We start from the raw sequence: 19,367 nt of genomic DNA, 5'->3' as shown, positions 1-19,367 counted from the left end.
TATGCTTGTACAAGATGACAAAAGAATTCGAGCAATGGAAAGTGAGATGTGATATAAATCTGAGTGCCTTTGCAGATGGTAATGTTGACTCTGGAAGCCTCATGGAGCCCTGGCTGCTGCAGGCCAGGAAACAGCACTAGCACTAGGGCCATGTGGGACCTCTCCTTAAAAAAAAAAAAAGAAAAAAGAAAAAAGTTAGAGAGAGCTTTTTTCACAGCCCATTGTAAGCAATCAGAGAGGCAAATAGAAGCCTGCAGTCGTGCAGTGCACATGCACTTCTTTCCAGAAGGCAGAGAGCAATGCTCAGTCTACTGACAGGCGAGCTAGCAGACCGACAAGGAGCCAGGACGTGTTCTCACAGCACTAACAGACGCTGACACCACCACTGGGCCACTTGCTCCTGGATGCACACTCAACCTCCTCTATTGCTGGCAGTGAAGACCTGCAGATGGACTCAACCACAGGCTTGCTCTTCATCACCACCTCTGTCTCCACACTTGAGCCGTACCCACGGAAAGAAGATACACATGCTTTATTGACAGAGCTACAGGTGGTTTGAGTTTGAGCTGCTGGTGGACTGGAAGGGTTTTTCCTGTGCGGTGAGCTGTGCTGTCTTTGAGGCCAGTATGCTGCCTATTGTTGTGGCATGTTTGGTATGTTTCCTGCTGTGCTCAGGGCAGGCTCAAGTTGCCACACAGACTCAGGGGCAGACCCAGAGCCAGGGCCAGGGGCAGAACTCCGCCACCCCTTGGAGGCAGGTGATACAATGGGAGAACAACGGACGGTTGTTCAGCCTGCTCAACAGCGGAGCTGAATATGTCCCTGCAGGGGCGCCGGCCCAGGACAGACGTCCCAGGGTGGTTGTGGCAGATGCTCGCCCACGCTCTACGCGCAGACCTCAGGGAGGCAATGTCCGCAGACAAGCTCCATCAAGAGGAACCTCCGAGACTGTCCGAGGGCAGGCCAGGCACCCCTTCGGCTTTGGGCAAGTGCCTGATAACTGGAGGCAGACCACAGGTAGCACAGGTGGCAGCCGCTTCCAGTCATCCTCTAGCACTCGCTTCAGGCCGTCCACAGGTTCTTCCTCCTCTTCATCATCATCATCATCATCTTTCTCTTCATCCTCCTATAATGTGCCATCCTACCCACAGTACCCCTTACCTCAGCAGCCTTCCTACCCAGGCGTGCCATACGACCCCAGCGTGGTGGAGGGTCCAGCCAGGAGCTATGAGCCCCCCTTTCAGCCTGTTGTGCCTGGGGGAGGGTATGGTGGTGGAGCATATGGGGGTGGAGGTGGATATACTGGAGTAGGATATGGAGGTGGTCTGGGCCCTGTGCTCCCAGGCTCTCCCCCTGAATACACTGAAGATGGTTACCGTTACTACCAGCCTTATGGCTATGCACCAAATCCTGTGGTGCCAGCACGGGCCGCCCAGCCACCCTTTGCAGATGGTCTGGACCGCAGATACACCCACAGTCTCTACAACGAGGAATCTGCTCCTGCCAGCTCTGTCCCCGAAGCGAACCAGGCCACCCCAGTATTAGTGGACAGGACAGGAGTTGCTGCTCAACCCCCAGTCAGAAGCCCTCAGTATGAGCAGTTTCCTCCATTTGGAAGACCCCAGCCTCCCTTCCTGCAGCCCGTTCCTCCCGGCAGAAACTCTCCAAACTCTGCGCTTGAGAACCCCAATATCAACGTAGGGAGTGTGTACCGACCAGAACAAAGAGGTATAGTAAGTCTTTTGTTTTTGTTTCTATGAACAAACATAGTTGCAGTATGTTTTATTTCACAGGTTTTGAGTTGCTTGACCAAACCTCAATAATATTAGAAGAAGATGAAACACATGATGGGTGGATAACACCAACATCAAGTGGATGATTATTTGAGAAGTGCAAATTCATCCATCTGTGTTTGGTTTCCAAGAAACTTATAAAGCATAAACCTCAAAGGAAAGCATTGCATATTTTGTGCACTTGTTGGGTTTCACCCAAGCTATTCTGACTTTGAGATAGAAAAAGGAAAAATGAAGAGCTCCTCTGCTATGTGATTTCTGGCAGTGTTGGGCGTATGAATTTGAGATATGTAGAACCCAAGGGAGTAGAGAGTTCACCACCTGACTTCTAAACTATTCCCATCTTCATGTATACAATCATGTTTTTCAGATAGTCCTCTTTCATCTCTGTCATATATAAAGAAATGCCCTCAAGTAACCAGAATAGTAGAGCTGCTCAGGACTCAGCCTCCTTTCAATTTACAAACAAAAGCAAAGTGGACTCAAGGTTCATCTTTTCCCACTTGCATGGTTATTGAAACCAGGTGTTGAGAAAGCCCTGCCAACACACTGAGAGCACACACAGGAACCACTGTGTTTCTGTGTGTGGGGTGTTGTATGCTACGAGACATAGATTGGTTCATGGGGAGGCCTGAGTGTGGAGCTGGGTAATGGTGGTGACCTCATACGGGGACTGGTGGCTGGAGACGGGGGGTGGTGGCGGGTGCTCCGGGGGCCTGGGCTCCGAGGACAGGAGAGGGGAAACAAGGGTGGGGGTTTCTATACCACTCCCTGAGGGGGAGAGAGAGAGAGAGTGGAAAGTCCCTGTAACACATGGGGTCCATTGCCTCAGCCTCAGGAAATCAAAGAAATATTTAGTAAGAGCTCTTAGGGGAAGAGGGAGGAGCGTCAAAACGTGCTTTACACTGACCTAAAAAAAAAAACATAGCCTTTTGTTTCGTAACACAAAAGACACAGTTTCTTTGAATCCATTAGCAATTGATCATCTTTGTTTTGATAGCCTGTCACTATACTGGGGAGGAAAGAGGGGTGGAAGCAGACTTCACTGGAGCTGATTGTTAACCATGTAGGGAGAAAAAAATTATTGAGCAAATGCAAACAATATGGGGGTGATGTAATCTTTACCATGTGGGAGTTTCCTACAGTATGTTCTAGCTTCTGGGGGCTGTTTCTGGTCTGAGGTGAGAGGAGATGAGAGCCTCCAAAATGATCCTCACACTCTTAACACAGCAGAATACCTCTTGGTCTACTTATTTGCCTACCTTCCTGTGCAGCAGCCTCTAGTGTACCATGCGCCCTCATCACTCTCACTCATTAGCCAATCTGGAGCTGGGAGCCATTTCCATGGCAGAAGAAGCCAACATGTGCGCAGATGGCTTAGTGTTCTCACACGACATGTAATCAGTGTGATAGAGGCTCAGCCAATGGGAGCGATGGAATAGCCGCAATGGCAGACATTTTTATTGCATTGCTTCATGGCAAGGCATTCAGATGAAGCTGTTACAGTATGGTAATAAACATTGTGAGCTACAAGTCTAAACTTTGCTTAAGACTCAGCTAAACAGAGTAGCGTAATTCTGCTACCATCTTTAAATAAACTTGTGTTGTCTGGTATCAGAGGCAGGAAAGCACAGAGAGAGCACACAACGATGTAATAGAATAAACAACTACTTTAATGGCCAGGCTGTTCATTACAGTGCATAAAGCAGTGTCCTGGGCAATTTGGCAACCAAGCGTCTGGACATATTATTCAAAATAGCCAGCCAGACAGTCCTCACTAATTCATGCAAAATGCAAATAAATCCACTTCACCTGACCATGTGTGAGCTACTAGAGTTAGGATTAACAAGTACAAATAAACAAGCATGCTACAGTTAAATGTACTGTGATTTCAATTTCAAGGCACATATTTATTTAGAGCGCTCTGTGAGTTACTTTTACCAATGACATAAGAAGACTGACTCACATTGACCATCCCACTGCTTAATTTTATAAAACTACATATAACAGAACAAACTGGAGAAAGACAGAAAACCGGAAATAGACACCATGGAATACTGTTAACATGGAACATGTTAACAGTATTCCCCAGACCCTCCTAGCCAGGGATGTAGATCTCTCTGACTGATTCGATACAAATCTCGAAAGGTAGTCTGCAGTTCAATACAAAAAAGATATATTTCAGCAGTTCAACAATTCAATACAGTTGCATACATTTTTCTAATACGATTCAGTATCATTTGATTTGATTCAGTGCCATGAAAATCAATGTAGAATTTCTTTGTTATGGTTTCTTTAATTTGACAAATTTGACTTTAATCACCACTCGCCAACCTTGAAATAGAAATTTCAGTTTTAGCATGATAATGCCATTAGAATTATGTATATAGGCAAGGTACATGTATCACAGAAATTTCACCCAAATAGAACCACTGAGAATGTGATAATGTTCTGTAAATTAAACACATTGTGCCCCATGGCAGTGATAAAATAAAATGCAGTGCACAACTACTTATTTTTGTTTGTGGTTGACATTGCAATGTTTGGCTTGCTGTAAAACATAAATTCAAATGTATCTCTCATTGAATACGTGTGTGTGAAAAAGATGAGAATTATTACCATGAGCAAGCAACCAAAGTCTACAGAAAACTTTAATCATGCCATCAAACAAGTTTGAATGCAGGAACACAAATCATTGCTTTGAGTTGTCTCGTTCCAGCGATTATTCCCACATCACATGAACAGCCACATTCACAAAGCGAGGGGAGTCATACCACAGTGTGGCATGAAAGAAAGATGCAAAAGAAAGAAATACTTTAAAACAGAGAAACTGATATTCATGATTTTATTTTGACTTATTTTGACTGATTTTGACAGGTGTCTTCTGTCAAAACACAGCTGTATCTTGCACAGCTGGACTGGTTTCCCCAATTCAAATCAGATAATTGTTACACCCCTACTCCTAACCATGAGCACTACTCTGCCATGGCTCCTGTATCCTGGGGGTTCATGGGGAACTCGAAAACAGCACAACATATGTTGAAAGCGTTAAGTATAGGGATCCTTGCACCATATGTGCAACATTAGAGCAATTTATCTAGTTTGCAGGTGTCTTTTCTGGAGCCATATTGGCTCGTACATCAATCAGCAAGACACACTGTTGGTGTCTTGGGGACACTCTGACTCCAAGCCCCGTTATCCACTTACAGGAGTGCACAACACCGTCCCCAATGCTCTTCCAAAGCTGGGGTGCAGAAGCCATGCTCCTAAATCTAAGTCCATTCTCACCTTCGAAAAGAAAACCTTATTTAATCAGGCAAGCTGACTATGAACACATTCTGAACATCAGCAATGGCTTGGGGGACGAGTTGCAAGGGGAGGGAGGTTTACACACATTCACACCTAGGACCTGCCTGGTACTACCACAGTCTTGTATGGCCAAGCTCCACTAGTCCGGCTGGTTGTCAGTGTCTTGCTCAAAGGTGCTTTGGGAGCAGCTTTTGAAGGAGACAGCCTTATTCTCTATTCCCACATTCTTTTTCAGCTGGTTTAGAAAATTGAACTGATGACCTTCTTATCACAAATCCTACTTGCTAGCCTCCAAGCTATCTCTTGTCACATGAACATCTCCCCATGCTAGATATCTTCAATGCTGCAATAATTAGGTTCTGTGAACAATGAACCATCTTAAATTGAGTGCAATGTTGGTTGGGCAAATTTTCTGTATGCTGTCCCTAGCATACACTCTGCAGCACATCATCTTTTGTCATCTGACTCTGCCTTATTCCCATAGTCCCCGACAAAGCCGCAAGCAGTCATAGGTGAGAATAATTAGTCCATAATTGCTAAGGATTAATCCATTAAGGCAGCTGCAAGGCAGCCACTGCAGTCCAAAGCTTCACTACAGTATCTTCAAAATGAAGGGAACGGGTTTTTGCACCAATCTATTGCTAAAATTAATCTGTAATAAATCACCCCCACCACCAAAAGTTAAATTGTTGATCACAATCATGAATATAGATAAGATGAAATGCTGTTTATTGCCACAGGACATGGGGAATATAAACTACGTGACAAAAGAAGCTGTGAAAGTACAGATTGCCATAAACTTGTTCTTCAGATACTGTTGTGGCACTTGTTCATTTTCATTCATTTTAAAATGACATCAACATTTGTGATGAATTTCACATATTCTAATCTCTCAATCCTGTGCAACTCACATACTTTCACATTCCCTCTGTAGCCCAAAGAAAGAGTAGTTTGAAGCAGAAATGTAAAGGGAATCATTCTGCATGTCCTCTATTATGCTATATAAGACAGTATGAAAAGCCTGTCAAGATTCAGTATCTTTTCCCCGTGTCCCACTTAGAGTGTAATGTGTGGCTTTGTCACATGCTGTCGAGGGCTGATCAGCTTTGGCTTTTCGACACACTTTATCCCTGTGAAAGAGACCCAATTTTGCACTTTCCAAAGATTAGGGGGCAGAGAACAAAGCCTTCCCAGGGTGAAGAGAAAATAGGGGGGGGTTGAGAGTGCTGTTGGAAAACCTCTGCGTTTCACACTGCCCTTACAGTGTTTACATGGTCTGCCCCAGGAAGCTTCCCCCTGGCCTATACGTCTGCTTCAGCGAGAGCTGTCAAATAGGATGTGTACACAGTGCCCGGAAAGGCAAAGCCCTCATTTGAACCTGCAGCTGAGGAGGGAAAGACTCACCTAGGCGTTAAACACCAAACAAATACCAGATAGGAAATTTCCTACCTGGTTTCCATAAACAGATGGTAACTAAAGCCTTTCCTGTTTCTGAAATCAAAAGAATGCAACAGTGCATTACTTCATGCATCTATTTTCTTTTCAGCGGTTACAGTATACTGCAACCGAAATGAAAGGATGTATTTGATTTTTTTATACTTTGTACTTTTATTAAAGCTTCTGGACTTAAGAGGTCAGATGGTTTGACTTTCAGTTGCTCAAACAAGTTCACATTAAAGCATGTCTGGCCTTTGTGAGCTTAACAGAGAAGGGTGATAAGCTATACCAGAGACCCTCGCTGGCATGGCCTTTACTGGGAATGGGACAGACATTAGCTCTGACTCGGGCCAGCTTTTTTTTTTAATTTATTCTTCTGTTTTTCTGACAGACTTGGTCACTGGCCCACTTTAAAAACAGCAGGGGTGTGAGATCATTGTTGTTTTGCCCTGGCACGCACGTTCTCTCTCTCTCTCTCTTTCTCTCTCTCTCTCTCTTGCTCTATCTGTCTCTCTCTCTTTCTCTCTCTCTCTCTCTCTCTCTCTCTCTCTCTCCCTCTCTTCATCTCTCTTTCTCTGTCTCTTGTTTGCAGAAACCCAAATATGAAACATAGACTGCACTTCAATAAGCCTTGCTATGATTTGTAGTTCAGATGTTTCTAAGTTTAGCTTCATCCCCAACAGATATGACTAGTCATCCTACATTTACTATGCCAAAGGTTAACCTGAAGTGACGGGTTCATATTAAGATTAGTGTCATGGTACATCACATCACATTAGCCAGGCTAGAAATTATTTGTATAAACCCTTTCCCTATGAACCAGATACATTTGGTGAGAGGCCAATTTTCTGAAATGCATGTTAATGTATGCGTGGTTATAGTTCTGGGGTTTTTGGGGCTTTTGCACACTTAGATCCAAATATAACCCCTCTCCCACCCCCACCCCACCCCTTTCTGAGAGGCCTACGGAGCAAAAGTGTCTCATTAGAAAACCATGACGCCCAGTTCTCAAAGATAATAATCTGGAATGCACAGTAATTAGTGGCCAATGGCATTCTCTAGTGTGTCCCAGTCTTGAACTGCAGGCCCTGGCGCTGCACTGTAGCCCCTCATAGTCTCCATCAGCACCATAAATACAAGGTAATGAAACATTGATGACAAATCTGCCAAGAGCGCTGCTTTTTTGTCTGAGAAATGACCTCACTGGCAGTGCTGGGAAGGTTAGGAATTCAAGGAATTCAAAATGTAGTCTGTTACAGATTACTGATCAGTTACTTTGAACTACTTTGCCTACAAGTGCAACAATAATAACAGTGTTAAAATGCAGTCTATTATTTTACTTTCACTACTCTTACCAATAATTCCAAGAATTATAAGATTATGTTTGTGTCCAAAATCTCACTTCTGAGTAAGCCAACAAGTAATTAGTCATTTATTCAGTATTTGTAAGTGGTGGATATTTGTTTGTTTGTTTTAACATAAACTGTAATGGATTACTGTTATTTTTTGTAATCAGATTACTGTAATCCTATTCCATGTAATCTATTACTCCACAAACCTGTTCACTGGTTTACAGAGTAAAACATTGTGCTCTGTTAAGCGAGTGCAGACACAAAGTTGGCATTGGTATTAAAATGCTGTGAAAGATAACGTGGGTTTAGCCCTTAAAGAAACAGTATGTTTATTGTTTCAGGTTTGCCTGACCTGGTTCCTGATCCCAACTATGTCCAGGCCTCCACATACATCCAGAGAGCCCACATGTACTCTCTCCGCTGTGCTGCTGAGGAAAAATGTCTATCAAGGTAAAGCCAACTCTGCAAGTCTTTACTGACTTGTTTGCATTTCAGGAATTAACTGTTTTTGGTTATTTTGCACATTTCCAATGTTCATTTTGCTTTCACACTAGCAGCAGTTTGCCGGGCCTTACTGGTTTTGATTTCATGTTAGCAACAAATGTTCTCAATTTTGTATATTTTTCATTCAGTAAAATTCAGAGTGCAAGATGCAAGATGCTCTTGCTAAACTTCTAGGCAGCATTTGCTTGCAACACAGCTGATAACCTTTCCACAATTCTATGTTAGACTCCTGGAGTTCACCCATTCTGCACAGTAATACCTGAAATAAATAATAAAAAAAAGTTTTGCAACAGACCCTCAGCATAACATAGATGAAGTGCAACCTGGTCACCTTGGATACAGGGATACAGGCTGTTGTTGGCTTCATCTCTGTGTGCCGGTGGAGAGCCTCCCCTGAGCCCTGGGCCTGGGTCCTTTGACTGCCTCTGCACTGAGGACACAGTATTGAAATGATGGAAGTGTGCTGTCCCCATGGCTGCTCTATTTGCCCTCTCCCCATCACAAGCACAGCCATCCCTCAAAGCCCTTTCATATCCTGTCTGAGTTTGCAGCAATCACCGACAGATGGCCTGTTGTAATTTGCCATACACTCCAATGTCAACAACAGCCACAAGACAAATGGCTTAGATCTTCAGTGCTATTGTGAACTGGAGGTTGTGCCCCCTCCCTTCTCACAAAAAAGTGAATCATGTTGAAAATGTGTATTTGGAGTGATCTCTGTAATCTGTAAAATGAATTATTTATTTGATTTCCTCCTGCCTCCAAGCCTTTCCAGTCCTGCTCTTTTTTTTTCCTCGCCTTAGTTATGAGAAAGCGACATGCGAGCATTCTTTGTAGCCATTTATACAGTTCCTTTGTACAGTTCCTCACTGTTTCTGGTCTTGATGTATGTGCTTGCCACTCAGCACTGCCTATGGCTCCGAGGCCACCGACTACGATGTGAGGGTCCTGCTGCGCTTCCCACAGAGGGTTAAGAACCAGGGAACTGCTGACTTCATGCCTAACAGGCCGCGTCATACCTGGGAGTGGCACAGCTGCCATCAGTAAGTACTCAATATACAACGGATAGTTTCAGCCAAGCACAGAGCAAGCCATGCTACTGGTTGCAATGTCAACTCTTATGGTAATGAAGGAGCTAGTTAGCAATCTTTCTGGTTTTCTGTTGTTTTTTATTTTTACAGAATGTATGTATAGTACATTGAAGAAACTTCTCTGTCAGTACACATGCACTGGTACGTGCTGTGTAAAAGCTATATGTGTACTTTGGTGCTGCGACACCGTGTTTGAGGCGCAGCCTATTGCATCACTGTCATACCCATAATCACAGTAAGGAACACGCTCTCGGGTGTATTATTAAATAGATATTTCCTGTCATCAGTTTTGATTGCCTGAGACATGTTCGAAGATGTTGTAAAATACCTGATAACACCTGTGGTCACATAACAGTTCATTTAAATATTAATGGGCTAACCGAAAATCACCACTGTAACCACCAGTACTGGATCTATTTGTGGAACAATAACATTTAATTATTATTATTATTATTGACTACTGTTGATGAAAAATGAAAAAGAAGGTTCATTGAATAATTGGCTTTATTTTACAATGGTTTGTTAGGGCTCGGGCACACAAGAGTGTGTTTATGCTTAAGCGACCTCACGTTGACACCAAGCATACTTGTTATAGTTCTCCCTCTGTGAAAGGGTTTTTAAAAATTCATTGAACAGACCGACTGAAAGTCAAGCCTCAACAAGTCTAGGTTCTCATTGTGTTAGTTAACTGCCATCCCTCTGTAGTGGATATTGTGGGTTGACAAATATGGCAATGATTCATTAATGATGTTGTGAGTGTATACCCTTATTCCAACACAGAGACATCTTAATCACCATGTAGAATAAATCTAAAGGTGACATTGGTCCAGAGATATTATAACAACATTTCCCAATACATACTGACACTCAGTCACACCACAACAACATGTACTATGCCTCAAGACAAAAGACTGTAAATTACACACTGCATGCAACATTGTGAGGCAGTGTACAGTATGTTCGCGCAACACAGCAAACACTTTTTGCATTGTGTCTTCACCTTCCTCAGTGGCCAGATTTCTGCTGCTTTAACAAGCTGATTATGGCCCAGGCCGAGTCTCTCTGGTGGTCTATTGATGAGGTGATGTTTGGGTACGCTCACTGTTTCATGACCTTATGTTCCATGTAGGCTGGTCTCTGTCTCAGTTTCAGTAAGTCTGCCCGCTGCTGCTGGTGCCAGGCTCTGCTTGACTGTCCTCATGTTAGAGGAATGTTGACTGGCCATTAGGAGATTGGCCATGTTGCTGTGTGACACCGGTCTGCACTTACACGGTTCCTAGGGACTGCCAAGGCAGTCGTTCCACTGGCCAGCATGATCAGAATGACAAATCAATCCATTTTTTCCGTCAATCTGCACCACCAGATCATGCGGCTGCTACAGTGTGATGGTGTGGATATGGGTTAGTAGGACAGAGTGTTTGGTTACAAAGAAATCTCTTTAGGGAAAGAAAATCTCTAGCCCAGATTCTCACAATAAACTTCTCTGCCCTACATTTTTGTTGAATAAGCTGTGTAGTTGACAGATATTTTTTTTAATGTTATATTCAATCCTATCATTCTCACTTGAGTATTAGAAGAAGGGAAGGAAACGGCATTCTCTTGGGTTTCATGGGCTATGAAAAAGTTGGAATCTTGTATTTTTTAACCCAAAGAGAACACACAGAATTCCGGAAGGAAATTCTTTTTATACCCATCGCTGTGGGTACTAAGTGGAAGTCATCCAAAGCACTCTGCTTATTTGCTTTTACTTTTTAATTTTTTTTGACAGCACTACATATTTATCTTTACTCATTTATCTGCAATGTCATGTTACAATTTGAAATGCAGAATGTAATGATAAAGTTCAACTTTTGCTTGATTTGTCTCCAGCCTTTACAGTACAACTGTATCAGGCCATCTGACCTTTAAGGTCAAAGATGATGGTTGCTATTTGTGCAGGTGCCTGGAGATATGTCTTCATATCCCGGTTGCACTTCATGGAAGACAAATGTCAGACCTTTGCAAAATAGTTCCCATAGAACCTACTTCTCTGTGTTTCAACACCCCAAACTGTGATGTGAAAACCCCTCAAAGCCCTGTCTGTTGCAACACAAGTGGAAAATGACTCATGGGTATGGAGAAGGATTGGAATGTTTTGTATATTAGGATTACAAGCTATTCTTATTAAAGCCTCTATGGGTCCTTCCAACACTGCATTCCCTATAGCTGACATAGTCAGCGAGGGGATCCAGGATTTCAAGGAGGCAAGGGGCCCCTCCAGACAGCGCAAAGTCCAGTGGCTCCCACTCTCACTCTCACACACACACACACACACACACACACAGATAATCATCTCGAGACTGCCATCTAAATAAATGCCTGTTGTGGGAAGAAAAATAAAGACTGCACTTCAACCTCCCAGGCCCTCCCATTGCCCAGTCCAAAGACAGCACACACCCAGCCATACATAAACATACACACTCACACTCACACTCACACTCACACTCACACTCACACACATAGCACACATACAGTACATAACAGACACAGTCACATACACTTGCATGTTATGCACTGACAGAGACTATCAAGTGGGAGTTAGAAATTCTGTCTGTAGTCATTGTAAATTCTCTTATGAGCATGCAAAGCAAAAGATAGGGCTCAGCCTGCAGAGATCAACAAACAGGTCTTTACCTGAGAGCAGCTCTTAATTGGTTCCCTCTCCTGTGGAAAGAATGAGTCCTTAAATTGTCACTTGCTCCATCTATGGAAAGTACCCGCTTTTCCTTCCAAGTCATCCTTCAATCTTTAATGACTGTTCCAGTAAAAGCTGTAGCTATGTTGAAACATGGACCATGAGGTAAGGCATACAGGCATTATTTATACAGTCTGAATTTGTGTGACTGTAAGAGGTCCAGCGCTTACCTCACCTGTGCTACATCAACCAAAACAAACACTGCTTAAGTATTTAGAGGATTGGCAGCAAGGGTGACTTTCTCTGAACAATATTGAGAGTAATTCATTTCAATAACTAGGAATTTAAGCCCTGTAATGTGTATTCCTGTAATGTGTTTTCCATTTGCGTTGGAAGACTGCTCTTCAACCCAGGATCAAGACCTCATGTTAGGGTTAAGGTTTATATATATTTCTATATTCATAACCTATATATTCATAACTCACCTAGTTAATTGGATACTGTCAACACTGTCAAAGTAAAGCCCCATGTAAAGTGCCATACTGTAGTGCCACCTATATGGAAAGGCAGAGGATGGAGTGACTGAACCATAATATTTTACAATAAAACAATTCAGTTGTTCAGAAAGATATTGTTGTGTGTAAATCCATCAATATGAACCATCAAAATGTAAGCTTTTAACCTCGACATGGAAATATGATGTCATCTTCTTACACGCAAACATGCCAGTGTTAGCATGTACGACAATTAGTGCGCGCAGCAGGCTTGTAAAAAGTGAATAGTCTCCCAGGGCACTTTGACATTTGGCAGAGGTCCAAGCAAGATAGCAGTTAATATCGCAAATGATTTGAAATGGACCGGCTCATTGACAGAGTCGCTCACTGAGAGTCACTCGTTTCAAATTCCAGTTCAGCTGAGATGATCAGTGGCCATGTGCATCCAGGCTTTCCTAAGCTGCTAAAGCTGTGCAAACATACACAAATACATCACCACCAGCACACAAATACCTTCATACACTGACTCACACACACACAAGCAAATGCCCTCACACATGCATACACACCCACATATGAATGCACGCACACACACACACACACACACACACACACACACCTCTGATCTTGCAGACTGATACAAGGTAATTAACAGCATTCATACTCCATTAGGGTGTTAATGTCTTGCTTCATCAATGCTTTATTGTTGCCATTAATTAGTATCCATTGTCCTTTGATACTTTATGATATGCTCAGTCAAGCTGCAACATCACTTACAGTGTAAATGTTAACAGGTGAGGTCAGTGGTTTGAACATATAAACAAGCCCTGTGTCTTATTTCTAAGTTACATTTACTGTAAATTTAGGCAAGCTAAATTTTGGTCTGTTTTTAATGGAGGAAGAGTTTTGTCCATTTTTACCTTTCAGATTTTAGCTTTTTAGCTGACGCTCTTCATCCACAGAGATTGTCATTGAATGCAACAGTGGAATGAGCTTAAATTCCCCACATTACAACCCCAACTCTCCTTGTTTGCTCCACCTTTGACTACTACACTTGTACTCTGCTTGGTCCAACAGGCACTACCACAGTATGGATGAGTTCAGCCATTACGACTTACTGGAGGTCAGCACCGGCCGCAAGGTGGCCGAGGGACACAAGGCCAGCTTCTGTCTAGAGGACACCACCTGTGACTTTGGCCACTTGAAGCGCTACGCCTGCACCTCTCATACTCAGGTAACACAGCACAAGAGAACATGAGGGGAGATTATGAACAATGAAAGATAAATCGATTGTACTTTGAACTGAAGTTTCCCAATAGTTTATTCAGCAAAATTTCAACTTCAACTGGTCGTCGCCAGGTATACGCTTACACCAGTTCAGGGCTAAAAGTGCTGAATAAACCAGTAGGGGAGCTTCCAATGTTTTATCACTATTTTGATTCGATCAAGCATAAGGATGACAGAAATATTGGACATCATTAACATTTGGTCACCATGATCATTCACAGGTGATTGAGTTATACTGATTTTTTTAAGGGAAGAGAGAATGCAATCGCCAATTTTGGGTGTGTAACAGAAAAATAATGAGTAGTGTAACAAATTTACTTTGAAATGAGTAATAAGGTGGTTTTTTTTTTGTAATGAAGTCAATACTGATCATATCTAACATGTAAATGATTTTTCCTGAGTGATAATTCACTTTATGACAAATGAGTGACATGGTGAAAGGAATCTATTCAACTGGTTGTTGTTCACAGTCCTTACTAGATTTATTGTATCATATCAGATTTTACCTTTTGACCACAGGGTTACAACTGCGCCTGTTCCTCTGCACAACACATACATGTGGTATGAATCAGAATGAAGCGTGTCAGAAACCTTCAGAGGTAGAGATGCCCCAGTGACCCTGCAGGCAGGAGCCTATAACCCCATGGTCTGGATTGGTATTCCTCATGAACTCCTCTCTTCCCTTCTGTTTCGTCAGGGTCTGAGCCCGGGCTGCTACGATACATACAACGCTGATATCGACTGCCAGTGGATCGATATCACAGACATCCAGCCAGGAAACTACATACTAAAGGTAAGAGCTGGGAGAGAGTCCGATATGTGTGGACTTGGCAAGTTTGTGGACAGCACAAGGTCACATTTTATGGGAGGCAGTGGGTCCAGGCCACCCAAACAAATTGATCTGAGAGTTATAAAGGAGTTGGAAAGTTTCTAAAGTCTTTAAATTTTAAGTTCTATAGGCATTCTATAGGTCATGGCTCACTGGCTATGCCGTCCCATCCATCTCATTGTCTGTGTTTTATGTTTCATGCATGTTTCACTTGCTCAGTCAGTGTGGCTTCAAGATCCTCACACATATGATCTTACAGTAACCATCCATAAAGGATTAAACATGAATGAGTTCAGTGCTGCACACATGCAACTGTAGCTCAAATCCACACTCCTCATCCCCAGGCGGATCCTCTATTGAAGCAGATCCAGCGTGTGCAATCTCGGTCCCGTGAGGCGTCACCGATTCTCGTTGCGATAGAATATAGTGAATTGTAACGTGTCTTCTGTCTTTTGTCTCCCAGCTCCAGGTTAATCCCAAGTACTTGGTGCTGGAATCAGACTTCACCAACAATGTGGTCAGGTGTAACATTCACTACACAGGACGCTTCGTCACAACAACCAACTGCAAGATAGCACAGTAAGTCAGACAGAATATACCAATTTTTATTCAAAGAGTTCTCCAAATCTGCTGCTTGTTTGTACAATACAAGCCAGACAATCACAGACTTTGTGTTTTTGAGGAAAAATCTCAACAAATGTCATTTTGTCTACACTATCATCCAAAGCGTACTGTCTCATAAGCACCTACATTTTGTAGAGTGGGAATTGAACTCCTAACCTTAGCTCAGGGTTTGTGTCATGCTCTACACTTTGAGCTGCTCAGGACCACAAGACAGGGTGCAGCCTGAATGCAATTTTATGGACAGCCTCTCAGTGTTTTGAATTACTTAGTGGACTTAATGGGTTCTTTGCTGAAATATCTGATGATTTAATGAATTATGTGCTCATTCTCGAGTTAAGATTAATGGCCTCTGAAACTTTCATATCTCCCCTCAAAGGGAGCAGTAGGGGTGTTGAACTTTTCAATAGCTCTATTAGGAAGTGTATCATTGCACTCTGAATTACTATCCTATCTTCTAGAAGGGACTTCATAGAGAGTGGATATACATGAGCAAAGCATCATTACTTTCAAGTGCTGCGGCAAATCACCCTTCTTTTTGCTGTTCTTGTGAAACATTCACTTAAAAATATGTTTGCTAAAGCATTTCCAGAATTAATGAATCACAGAATCTAATGGTTAAGTTTTTATGGTATTGATGGCAGTCAAAGGAATGCATGAGTAGGTGCTATGAACACTGCTCTCTCCATCCTTACAATTTAATATTTGAACCGTTTCATTCCAAAAGACTATTGCTAGATTATAGACTGTTCTATTGCTTAATATTGTTCAATATGAAATGCACACGTGATTATGTCTTCTTAAATGAAATCATCACATTTTGCAATTAATGGTGTCAAGATAAGTAGTAACTTTAATAATATTTCACAGTGAGTTTTCATGCCAGCAATCATTGAGTTTGAGCCCTCAAATTTTCCATCATCTCATTTACTGTGTGGTGTCTCATTTTGCAGTGAAATTCTTCATTTTGTCTGGACTAGTCTAACAGCGGTGTTGTTTGTTGTCTGTTTGTTTTGCAGGTCTTGATCAGCTGGAAGGCTGCCCAGCCAGAGTGACCCTCCAGAAGAATGCTGTTCCATTGAAATGTGAATGGAATCCTTTTGTTGTTGTTGTTGTTGTTGTTTGTCTTGATATTGTTTTTTTGTGCTGTTTTGGTATCCTGGGCCCATGGCAAACAAGGGTTCCACTGGCACTGAAAAGAATGTGGGGTTTTTATGCACACATATACACACACACACACACACATTTTGCATAATGCATATTGCACACTGACATGCCCATAATAAACCAACAATTCAGACCCCTAGAGCCTCCATGATGATATTCCCTTTCCTTTCCTCATTCCCTGCTTGCCCAATCCAGCTTTATCCCTCATATTGCTACTCTGCCACTCATCATGTGGCTTGGTTACATTCTAGGAAAACATGGAAGACATTTCAAATTAGGTGCTTGCTGTATCTGCACACAGCAAAAAACATCTGTGCACGCCCCCACAGAGTGGCTCCGTTTGATTATAAATAAGGCGTGAAATGGTGCCGGTGCTGAAATGAGTGGTCCCAGACAAGTCAGGGTTCAGCTGCAATCCAGCAAATAAAATTAGGGGGGAAGTCTTCCTAGATGCATTCATCCATGCTGTCTGGGGGACAGACGGAGATGCCCAGTGACTCAGAAGAACTATAATGTGTTGGTTTATTTCTCTTCACTGCCTCACTGGGCCAGGCTGGGGATACTGTGATTCTCTGGGCACATCCTGTTTAATGTTGTGTTTACCAGCGAGAGGAAGACCGCGGGTCTCGTTTGCATTTGTAGTCTCCATCAAGCAGTCAGTCAACATAAAGCTAGGCTGTCAGTTCTCTGCGCTTTGCCCCTCTAAATACCCTCATAGTCAAATTCTGTCCCCATTGCTCCTTTCTTATTTCAATAAAAAGCATACTGGAAGCTCAACTGGCAGAAAATTTCATTTTCAAAGAGGTGCTTCCCAGAAAACAAGACTCTGACAGTGTAAGCCATGACTTTACACTGGCTTTGTTTAGCTACCAACACTGGTCAGATGGCACATAGGTCATCTATACCTTTTTAAGAATGTATATTACCAATATTCCAGTGATGCATGACTTTAGAGATGGAATATTTTATTTGTCTTAACTGATTGTCTTTGTTTCTCCTGTTTGAATTGTTAATGTAATTTGTGAAATTCCATGAACTTCTATATATTATTTTCTTGATAATCTGAATCATTCTTTGTTTTATTCAATAGTGTGTGTTGTGGAAAAAAAAAAAAAACACTACTGCTACAGACTTATCATTGTGATACAGAGTGCCAGAAAGCCGTCTCTACCTACCTCTCTAAATGAGTGAGCTATTGTTTCCCGTTGAGTGTATGGTTTCCATTAGAAATCCCTGTGATGGCTCACAATGGCCTCCTACCACTCTGTTGTAGCACACATCTGAAAACCCTTGGGTCTATTGAATATATCAAGGAGTAAATCATTTTGGACACAAACAAATGAAGAGTTATATTCCAAAATACAAATATATATCCATTATGGGAAAAAAAAAAATAATTATCATTATTTGTAAAATATAGATGATCCAGTCTGTCTGTATTGATCAAACAATGACTTTAGTTACCTGCTATACTTCAAAAAGCAACAAATAAGTTTTCATTTCATTCATAGCATTTTATAAGTGTGGGTGTCACATTTTTCAAGTCTTATATCTCATTTTGGATATGTAATTTTGGAACAAAACTCTTCAAGTGCAGAACAGGCCTAGCCTATAGTATCCAATTTATTTACAATAGTACACAGACCATTCATATTGTACTGTACATAGTCAGTTCTTTTATTTGATCTACAAGTCCTTGTATTCTGGTAGCTCAAGATTATACTGTATGCTCACTGAGGCAGAAGCAACAACATGTGATTAAGACATTCAGTGGAATGACAGCGTAAAAGTATGTGACAATTATATCTCTGAAGTGTGGTGATGAACTTTGAATTTGTCTAACATTGAACACCTGTCAAAAATGTCATATACAATAAAGACATTTACACATTGTTGTGTGCACAGACTGGAATATGACTGCAGTGCGGCTAATGTTACGGCGGCGGTTCATTGTGCTGCTGCATATGAGCAGACATCTAGTATATGCAATTTAACATCTATGTGCAATATAATTTAGACTAACACAGAAGACAGATCAGCGGGTTCAAAGGAAATGCTGTATGAGAAGCGAAGTTATTGAAATGATCTTATTCAGAAAATATCAGGTGTGATATGTTTAATGCATTAAGGCATTTGCCCTGGCATCTATGTGAATTTGTCATGCATGATTCAGACAGGAATGCAAATCTGACCTTTTCAAAAACACAAAAAATATACACTGCATATAAAATGCACAGGCCTTCAAACAAGACAGGAATTTCATGGTAGGACTGCCTCTGCAACATCCATGTGGTGCTGTGCATTTGGTCATGCTCAAAATAAAATGTAAAAAAATCACACTAATTTGTATATTGTAGCAGGATGTGATCAGTTTCCACAATCTGACTCCCTTTCATGGAGTGCAGATGTCCAGAGAAAACACTCTGATTGGGTCTTATTTCCATTTGAAGATCATTACTGTCATGCAACATCACCATACAGCCAAAGATTCTTCCACCTCCACAAGTTTAGTTAGACTAGATCCAGGAAAGCTCTCTCACCCTCATGTGATAAAAACCTTTCTTTATGCAATGAACATATCATTATTGTCAGGCGAAAACCGTGTATCTCCAAATTGTCTGACTTTGGACTTGACTTTACAGTGACAGAAGAAAAAGCATGGATTTTTTTTGTTTATCCAATGGGTTTTGAATGGTTTTCATAAGCCCCATGGACACAGAGTTTCCTCAACCCATAGAGGAGCAACTTGAAGTTAAAACATGGAAATCACTAAAATTGGAGTTTCAGGTTTTTCACACAACAGTGATAT

General features: G+C 42.0%; 1 protein-coding gene across 1 annotated transcript; it reads left to right on the top strand.

Moving 5' to 3' along the window:
- Positions 1-299: 299 nt before the first annotated feature.
- Positions 300-18,441, top strand: loxl1 (lysyl oxidase-like 1). The gene is made up of 7 exons (XM_071531963.1): positions 300-1,728; positions 8,233-8,341; positions 9,301-9,438; positions 13,732-13,888; positions 14,639-14,734; positions 15,234-15,349; positions 16,411-18,441. Exons 1-7 carry the CDS (start codon positions 627-629, stop codon positions 16,415-16,417), a joined length of 1,725 nt encoding a protein of 574 aa, XP_071388064.1. The 5' UTR covers positions 300-626; the 3' UTR covers positions 16,418-18,441.
- Positions 18,442-19,367: the final 926 nt, after the last annotated feature.

Source organism: Centroberyx affinis, unplaced genomic scaffold, assembly GCF_046629955.1.
Source record: "Centroberyx affinis isolate AG114_WGS23_722 - 3 ecotype Tasmania unplaced genomic scaffold, CSIRO-AGI_Caff_v1 ptg002151l_1, whole genome shotgun sequence".
NCBI classification, from domain to species: Eukaryota; Metazoa; Chordata; class Actinopteri; order Beryciformes; family Berycidae; genus Centroberyx; species Centroberyx affinis.
Note: the sequence above shows the minus strand (reverse complement) of the source record. Positions and strands in the feature narration are given on the sequence as shown.

Bases quoted from the DNA above. Each gene is read 5' to 3' on its own strand.
- loxl1 (XM_071531963.1), top strand. From the start codon at position 627: ATGCTGCCTATTGTTGTGGCATGTTTGGTATGTTTCCTGCTGTGCTCA. The intron at 8,342-9,300 runs GTAAAGCCAACT...CTTGCCACTCAG, and splicing joins GAGGAAAAATGTCTATCAAG to CACTGCCTATGGCTCCGAGG. The intron at 14,735-15,233 runs GTAAGAGCTGGG...TTTGTCTCCCAG, and splicing joins CAGGAAACTACATACTAAAG to CTCCAGGTTAATCCCAAGTA.